Genomic DNA, 9,916 nt, shown 5'->3' on the forward strand with positions numbered 1-9,916 from the left:
TTCTGTGAAGGTAGCATGTTTTTTACAGTAACTGGGTGATGACGTCATAAGAGGGAGTAGCAACCCATAGCGGGTACATAGATGGGCCAACAACGGGACAATTCTATCCATTTTCGGCATCTTATTCATCACTAAATTCACTTCTGACAACGTTTTAGGCGAGAAATTAACTGCTTAGAGTTCAAATATAGGCAATCTTCCTAAAATCGTTGCTGAATTGACAATTTGTTTCAAAGTTTTCGGAGTTGAGAAGCTCCGTAAAGTAACGCGACAACCGGCTTCTGGCTCGTCTCTCGGACAATCTCGCTCGGACACCCCTCTGTAAACCGGAGGTCTCTCAGACAGCTCTCGTAAAAAAGAGGCTTTTATTTTGCCGTTGACGGATCATTTGTTTAAATATCACAACCACACACACGCCACTTCATGACATCAGTCTGTTATTAGCTAATGCGAGTCAGTGTCTCAGAAACCAACCTGTAGTCTTCCCGCGTGGCGACCAGACTCGAGACGTTTCGGAGGATTCCTCCTCCGCTCTCGATGATGGCGAGCGAGTTGGTCTGACAGCGGTACGTCAGCGTGCTGACCAGGAAGCCCAGAGCGCCGTCCACCGAGCAGATGGCCACCTTGTTGTCGATGCTGTGAGCCGACAGATTCCACAGAGCGCTCAGGAGGCTCTTCAGCGTAGACTCCTGAAAAAACAGCAAAAAAAATAAATAAAAAGGTTTTATTAGGCTTGTTTACAAACGTACAAAACATACACTCACTGAGCATACTTTACTGTGACCTTTTATATATATATATATATATATATACAGTCAAGGCCAAAAGTTGTTTTATTTATTTTCATGACTATTTACATTGTAGAGGGTTTGCAGAGTTATCACAAAAAGCTTTTTGTGATAACTCTGCAAACCCTTGGTGTTCTCTCAATAATTAAAAAGCAAAGGGTGGCTACTTTGAAGAATCTAAAATATAAGACATGTTTTCAGTTATTTCACACTTTTTGTTAAGTACATAATTCCATATGTGTTCATTCATAGTTTTGATGCCTTCAGTGAGAATCTACAATGTAAATAGTCATGAAAATAAAAAGGAAACACATTGAATGAGAAGGTGTGTCCAAATGTTTGACCTGTACTGTGTATATATATATATATATATATATATATATATATATATATATAATGACTTTTTTAGGACTTTTTTTCGACATACTATACTATGACTTTTTTAGGTCTTTTTTTCGACATACTATACTATGACTTTTAAGACTTTTTCAACATACTATGCTATGACTTTTTTTAGTACTTTTTTTCGACATGCTATACTATGACTTTTTCCAGATCCAGGCAGCTGCTTCATCTTTATGCTAAGCTAAGTGGCTACTGGTTTGTGTCTCAGACAACCAATTAGCCAAAACTAACAGACATTAGCCATAGTAGTAGCAGTAGCCATTTAGCTACTAAAATATGAAGACACATATCCACAACAGAGCACATCCTGTTATTATGTACAACTCTATTTCTTCACAATAACCCTTAAACAACCGGCCACTGGTATTTCATGTATTTGTATTTCTTGTTGATTTTTGGCTGTATGTTAAAAATTATGTTTTATTACATTAGTACTTACAACGCACAGCATTATGCGATGAATTACCATGTATTCATTTATTTATACCTTGCCTGTGAACTGTCCTCTTCACAACATATAACAATCATATATTTTGTGTGTGTGTTTGGGGTTTTAATGCTATCTGTTGATTATTGGAGAAGGCGATGCAATAAAATATTGTGTGAACAGACAAAGTTTTATCTTTTATGTGCTACTCTTCGAGCCTCTTTATTGCCCTTCATGGAGCAAATAAAGTAATTTGAATTGCGTTACCTTGGTGGCCTGTAGGGCGCAGGTCATCAGTGCAGACACACAGCCGATGTCTTGGAGGACTTTCTTGCTGTTGATGTCGGCCCTCCAGGACAGATTCCTCAGGATGCTGGAGACCACCTGATGCAGCTCCTCGCTATCGGAGGCCAGCTGGGCCACCAGCGCCTGCAGACAGCTCTTCTTAGAGCACAGAGTGGCCTGAAGGGAGAACACATGGAGGTCAAAAAGACGGGACAGTTTGTTGGTCAATCAATAAAGACTTAAAAAAGTGCTGCTGTCAATCACCAAGGCCTCTCTGTCACCGAGTCACTAATAACAAAGACATATTATATATAATATGTCGTCACAGTATAGAATGTCGAAAAAAGTCTAAAAAAAGTCATAGTAGAGTATGTCGAAAAAAGTTCTAAAAAAAGTCATAGTATAGTATGTCGAAAAAAGTCATTAAAAGTCATAGTATAGTATGTCGAAAAAAGTCATTAAAAGTCATAGTATAGTGTGTCAAATTCAAGGCGGGCCAAATCTGGCCACTTGCAAATTTTGATCTGGCCCACATTTCAATTTAGGTTCACAGCTCATTTTGGCCCGACTAGTTGAGCACCACCCCAAAAAAATGAGGAAACTGTTTTTGATACTGTAATTATGAGACACTGCCGTGCAGAATTTGCCAACTTTGAGACTCAGAATTCGCCCGAGAAGCAGAGAGTTTTTTAATATTCAGGCTGTGAAACAGGTTGTGGTGAGTCGGCTGCTTTTTGAAATGTAATGTTTGTTTTTCATGACTTTTTTTTTCTACGATAAAGTACTTTGAATTGCATTGCTGCTGAACTGTGCTATACAAATAAAATTGCCTTGCCTTGCCTTACGATGGCTAAGAAACTTTTTTTGCTGACTTTTTTAGGGTTTTATGTCGAACAAACTGTATGGGAGAAATCTTTATCAGACATGCAATAATACAAAGTGAATTGACTCTTTTTTTACTAAATAAAAGCATGTCAATAAACTCAACATGTCTGGCCCTTATTGTGATAATCATTTCCAGCGTGGACCTTGAAAAAATCAAAATTGAGTTTGACACCCCTGGTATAGTTTGTCAAAAAAAGTCATAGTATACTATGTTGTATGTTGAATAAAATGGATCTTGGACATAAATACCTTGTTGACGACGTCTCCGAAGGTGAGGTTAGTGACGGCCATCCCTGCGTAGCGGCGCAGAGCCATGTTGATGGGGTCGTTCAACATGCCGTACATGTCCTGATCCAGGTGGATCAGATCGGCCACCACCTGCAGCCCGCCTGGAAGGAAACACAACAGACTCTCAGACAAACATGTCCCAAAGTTAGGGAGGACACAACAGACTCTCAGACAAACATGTCCCAAAGTTAGGGAGGACACAACAGACTCTCAGACAAACATGTCCCGGGTTAAGACAACAGACTCTCAGACAAACATGTCCCGACAGACTTAGGTTAGGAGGACAACAGACTCTCAGACAAACATGTCCCGAAGTTAGGTAGGACACAACAGACTCTCAGACAAACATGTCCCGAAGTTAGGTAGGAGACAACAGACTCTCAGACAAACATGTCCCAAAGTTAGGGAGGACACAACAGACTCTCAGACAAACATGTCCCGAAGTTAGGGAGGAGACAACAGACTCTCAGACAAACATGTCCCGAAGTTAGGGAGGACACAACAGACTCTCAGACAAACATGTCCCGAAGTTAGGGAGGAGACAACAGACTCTCAGACAAACATGTCCCAAAGTTAGGGAGGACACAACAGACTCTCAGACAAACATGTCCCAAAGTTAGGGAGGACACAACAGACTCTCAGACAAACATGTCCCAAAGTTAGGGAGGACACAACAGACTCTCAGACAAACATGTCCCAAAGTTAGGAGGACACAACAGACTCTCAGACAAACATGTCCCAAAGTTAGGACACAACAGACTCTCAGACAAACATGTCCCAAAGTTAGGAGGACACAACAGACTCTCAGACAAACATGTCCCAAAGTTACTCTCAGACAAACATGTCCCGAGGACAGGACAGACTCTCAGACAAACATGTCCCAAAGTTAGGGAGGACACAACAGACTCTCAGACAAACATGTCCCGGGTTAGGGAGGACACAACAGACTCTCAGACAAACATGTCCCGAAGTTAGGGAGGACACAACAGACTCTCAGACAAACATGTCCCGAAGTTAGGGAGGACACAACAGACTCTCAGACAAACATGTCCCGAAGTTAGGGAGGACAAACATGTCCCACAGAGACTCTCAGACAAACATGTCCCGAAGTTAGGGAGGACACAACAGACTCTCAGACAAACATGTCCCGAAGTTAGGGAGGAGACAACAGACTCTCAGACAAACATGTCCCAAAGTTAGGGAGGACACAACAGACTCTCAGACAAACATGTCCCAAAGTTAGGGAGGACACAACAGACTCTCAGACAAACATGTCCCAAAGTTAGGGAGGAGACAACAGACTCTCAGACAAACATGTCCCGAAGTTAGGGAGGACACAACAGACTCTCAGACAAACATGTCCCAAAAGTTAGGGAGGAGGACTCTCAGACAAACATGTCCCAAAGTCTCAGACAAACATGTCCCGGGTTAGGGAGGACACAACAGACTCTCAGACAAACATGTCCCGAAGTTAGGGAGGACACAACAGACTCTCAGACAAACATGTCCCGAAGTTAGGGAGGACACAACAGACTCTCAGACAAACATGTCCCAAAGTTAGGGAGGACACAACAGACTCTCAGACAAACATGTCCCAAACAAGTTAGGGGAGGAGACAACAGACTCTCAGACAAACATGTCCCAAAGTTAGGGAGGACACAACAGACTCTCAGACAAACATGTCCCAAAGTTAGGGAGGACACAACAGACTCTCAGACAAACATGTCCCAAAGTTAGGAGGACACAACAGACTCTCAGACAAACATGTCCCCGGGTTAGACTCTCAGACAAACATGTCCCGGGTTAGGAGGACACAACAGACTCTCAGACAAACATGTCCCGAAGTTAGGGAGGACACAACAGACTCTCAGACAAACATGTCCCAAAGTTAGGAGGACACAACAGACTCTCAGACAAACATGTCCCAGGGTTAGGGTCCCAAAGTTAGGAGGACAAACAGACTCTCAGACAAACATGTCCCAAAGTTAGGGAGGACACAACAGACTCTCAGACAAACATGTCCCAAAGTTAGGGAGGACACAACAGACTCTCAGACAAACATGTCCCAAAGTTAGGGAGGACACAACAGACTCTCAGACAAACATGTCCCGAAGTTAGGGAGGAGACAACAGACTCTCAGACAAACATGTCCCGAAGTTAGGGAGGACACAACAGACTCTCAGACAAACATGTCCCGAAGTTAGGGAGGAGGACAGACTCTCAACAAACATGTCTTAGGAGGACAGACAAAAACATGTCCCGAAGTTAGGGAGGACACAACAGACTCTCAGACAAACATGTCCCAAACAAACATTAGTTAGGGAGGACACAACAGACTCTCAGACAAACATGTCCCAAAGTTAGGGAGGACACAACAGACTCTCAGACAAACATGTCCCGAAGTTAGGGAGGAGACAACAGACTCTCAGACAAACATGTCCCGGTTAGGGAGGACACAACAGACTCTCAGACAAACATGTCCCAAAGTTAGGGAGGAGACAACAGACTCTCAGACTCTCAGACAAACATGTCCCAAAGTTAGGGAGGACACAACAGACTCTCAGACAAACATGTCCCAAAGTTAGGGAGGACACAACAGACTCTCAGACAAACATGTCCCAAAGTTAGGGAGGACACAACAGACTCTCAGACAAACATGTCCCAAAGTTAGGGAGGACACAACAGACTCTCAGACAAACATGTCCCAAAGTTAGGGAGGACACAACAGACTCTCAGACAAACATGTCCCTCTCAGACAAACATGTTAGGGGGAGGACACAACAGACTCTCAGACAAACATGTCCCAAAGTTAGGGAGGACACAACAGACTCTCAGACAAACATGTCCCAAAGACACAACAGACTCTCAGACAAACATGTCCCAAAGTTAGGAGGACACAACAGACTCTCAGACAAACATGTCCCGGTTAGGGGAGGACACAACAGACTCTCAGACAAACATGTCCCGAAGTTAGGGAGGAGACAACAGACTCTCAGACAAACATGTCCCGAAGGAGGAGGACACAACAGACTCTCAGACAAACATGTCCCAAAGTTAGGGAGGACACAACAGACTCTCAGACAAACATGTCCCAAAGTTAGGGAGGAGGACACAACAGACTCTCAGACAAACATGTCCCAAAGTTAGGGAGGACACAACAGACTCTCAGACAAACATGTCCCGGGTTAGGGAGGAGACAACAGACTCTCAGACAAACATGTCCCAAAGTTAGGGGAGGACAAACATGTCCCGTTAGGGAGGACACAGACTCTCAGACAAACATGTCCCAAAGTTAGGGGAGGACTCTCAGACAAACATGTCCCAAAGTTAGGACACAACAGACTCTCAGACAAACATGTCCCAAAGTTAGGGAGGACACAACAGACTCTCAGACAAACATGTCCCGAAGTTAGGGAGGACACAACAGACTCTCAGACAAACATGTCCCGAAGTTAGGGAGGAGACAACAGACTCTCAGACAAACATGTCCCGAAGTTAGGGAGGACACAACAGACTCTCAGACAAACGCATCCTCATTGAATAGTATGTCGAAAAAAGTGATAAAAAAGTCATAGTATAGCATGTTGAAAAAAGTCATAGTATAGTATATTGAAAAAAGTCATAGTATAGTATATTGAAAAAAGTCATAGTATAGTATGTCTAAAAAGTCATAATATAGTATCTCGAAGAGTAATAAAAAAGTCATAGTATAGTATGTCGAAAAAGTCATAAAAAGTCATAGTATAGTATGTTGAAAAAAGGCCTAAAAAGTCATAGTATAGTATGTCGAAAAAGTCATAATATAGCATGTTGAAAAAGTAATAAGGTCATAGTATAGTATGTTGAAAAAGTCCTAAAAAGTCCTAGTATAGTACAGACTCTCAGCCCAATGTGTCGGTGACAGTAGGTAGGATACCGGGCTGCAGGGCTTTCACCAACCTAGTTCGTTCATGGCGCGTCGGTACTCTTCTTCGAAGGAAAGCTTCATGATGGCGCACATGGCCTGACAGATCTGAGGGTCCACAGGTTCAGGGATGTCTGCAGAGAGGAAGACAGGTGGTCAAAGTAGTAATATAAACGTGAAGAAATACTCCGTTACAAGTTAGAGCCCTGCATTCAAAAACTAAAAGTTCTGTTGTTGCTGCTGACAGACTCAGATTATTATTCTAAGCATCTGACAACATTATGGGATGGATCCCTACAGAGATAGACCTTTTAGTTAAAGAGTAAGATCCTTTTAGTTTAACATGAAACAGCCCCGAAATCACCATCACCAAACTACACCAGACTCCATGTAAATAATCAGGACTTTTATCATGGTAAATCACACTTCATTCAAGGTGGATAGAAACTAAATAAAACTACCAAAAGCCGTCTTGGTTCATCTTTCCACTTTTCCAACAATCACCACTCTGGTTTGGTTGAAATAAACCCTTAATCCACCCATTTACATGTGGAGATATGCTGGCTCTATACACGCTAAAAGTCCTGATTATTTACATGGAGTCTGGTGGAGATATGCTGGCTCTATACACGCTAAAAGTCCTGATTATTTACATGGAGTCTGGTGGAGATATGCTGGCTCTATACACGCTAAAAGTCCTGATTATTTACATGGAGTCTGGTGGAGATATGCTGGCTCTATACACGCTAAAAGTCCTGATTATTTACATGGAGTCTGGTGGAGATATGCTGGCTCTATACATGCTAAAAGTCCTGATTATTTACATGGAGTCTGGTGGAGATATGCTGGATCTATACACGCTAAAAGTCCTGATTATTTACATGGAGTCTGGTAAAAAAACATAACAAAAAAAACATACATTTTTTTGAAAAAAGCATTGAAAAATGTATAGATTTTCCTGGGAATATATTAAATATCTGCTTATAAGAAGTCCCGATCCGATACTATATATATATATATATATATATATATATATATATATATATATATATATATATATATATATATATATATATATATATATAGTATATATACATATATGCCGAGATAATAGAGCAGACACACACACCCCCACGCCCACTGACCGGTGGTTCTGGTTCCTCCGGGGGTCCCAGCGTGGCTCTCCATCCAGTCCCAGCCGCTGTCGCAGTACGTGCGGACTTGCTCCAGCATGTGCAGCACCCTCATCTCTCTCCGGGCCTGGCCCTCGTCCTGCTGCGAGTAGATGATGTTGTGCAGTGCCGCGCTGGCTCTGGATTTGGCTTCTCGGCTGCAGCCCGTCGTGGTCGTGGTCTCGCCCGCCGCCGGTCCACCGGCGTTGCCGGCGCTGGCGCCCGGAGCTTCGTGGAGGATCTGGACCAGCAGGGGGACGCAGCCAGACTTCCTCATGGCGATGCAGCTGTCCTGAGAGCTGGACAGGGCCAGCAGGGTGCGGGACATCTCGTCCTTGTCCCGGTTAGCGAGCATGGAGAGCAGCCAGAACACCATCTCCACCTGCAAGGAGGCCCAGAGGACACACACGGGACATTTAGGGAGAAGTCCAGATCACCTTTTATGGCCCCTGATCCCGATCAGATTTTTGCAATATTAAATATCTGCTGATACGATAAGTCTCAATCCGATACTATCCGATATATACATACATACATACATATATATATATATATATATATATATATATATATATATATATATATATATATATATATATATATACAGTCGAGGCCAAACGTTTCCTTTTTATTTTCATGACTATTTACATTGTAGATTCTCACTGAAGGCATCAAAACTATGAATGAACACATATGGAATTATGTACTTAACCAAAAAGTGTGAAATAACTGAAAACATGTCTTATATTTTAGATTCTTCAAAGTAGCCACCCTTTGCTTTTTTATTAATAAGGGAAATAATTCCACTAATGAACCCTGACAAAGCACACCTGTGAAGGTAAAACCATTTCAGGTGACTACCTCATGAAGCTCATTGAGAGAACACCAAGGGTTTGCAGAGTTATCAAAAAAAGCAAAGGGTGGCTACTTTGAGGAATCTAAAATATAAGACAAGTTTTCAGTTATTTCACACTTTTTTGTTAAGTACATAATTCCATATGTGTTCATTCATAGTTTTGAGGCCTTCAGTGAGAATCTACAATGTAAATAGTCATGAAAATAAAAAGGAAACGCATTGAATGAGAAGGTGTGTCCAAACTTTTGACCTGTATATACAGTACAGGTCAAACATTTATATATATAGAGATATATATATAAGCTGAGATAATAGAGCAGCATACCATTTTGTTGTATGTGTGTGTGTGTGGACATTGTGAGAAATAAAAAGTCAAAAGAAGCGGTAAGTGGTACTACACTGTACTCTGGTCTTGACCTGTATGCATTTGTGGTGTCCTGTAAGCCCATCCATCCATTCCCTATTGCTACTGTTAAACAATTGAATTCTCTCTCTCTCCCTCTCACTCTCTCTCTCTCTCTCTCTCTCTCTCTCTCTCTCTCTCTCTGTCTGTCTCTCAGTGACAGTGTGACCTATGTACATCACTACAGCTAATGCTATTAATACTTAGCTAGTGTTATTCGGATGTGAATCAAGTAATAGGCACACTGTCAAAATTACTTGCGAAATTATCTAAAATCTGTGGACAGCCATGATGTCTCTCGGTATTGAACCTTTGTTAACCCTTTATTAAACCCTTTATCAAAGCCTTTAATAACCCCTTATTAACCCTTTATTAACCCTTTATTAAACCCTTTATTAACCCTTATTAAACCTTATTAAACCGTGTATTAAACCCTCTATTAACCCTTTATTAAAGCCTTTAATAACCCTTCATTAAACCCTTTATTAACCCTTTATTAAACC

The 9,916-nt window shown here is 41.9% G+C and overlaps 1 protein-coding gene across 1 annotated transcript in view; it reads right to left on the reverse strand.

Annotated features, from left to right (window-relative positions):
• apc2 (APC regulator of WNT signaling pathway 2) overlaps positions 1–9,916 on the reverse strand; it is a 45,278-nt gene that overhangs the window by 6,613 nt on the left and 28,749 nt on the right. The window contains exons 8-12 of the mRNA XM_028588355.1: positions 8,128–8,536; positions 7,018–7,116; positions 3,040–3,179; positions 1,888–2,082; positions 475–689 (exon numbers count right to left, since the gene is read on the reverse strand). Of these exons, the coding sequence (XP_028444156.1) occupies positions 475–689; positions 1,888–2,082; positions 3,040–3,179; positions 7,018–7,116; positions 8,128–8,536 (1,058 nt within the window). The remainder of the gene's footprint in view (positions 1–474; positions 690–1,887; positions 2,083–3,039; positions 3,180–7,017; positions 7,117–8,127; positions 8,537–9,916) is intronic.

The sequence above is a fragment of the Perca flavescens genome, chromosome 9 (assembly GCF_004354835.1).
Source record: "Perca flavescens isolate YP-PL-M2 chromosome 9, PFLA_1.0, whole genome shotgun sequence".
Classification (NCBI taxonomy): domain Eukaryota; kingdom Metazoa; phylum Chordata; class Actinopteri; order Perciformes; family Percidae; genus Perca; species Perca flavescens.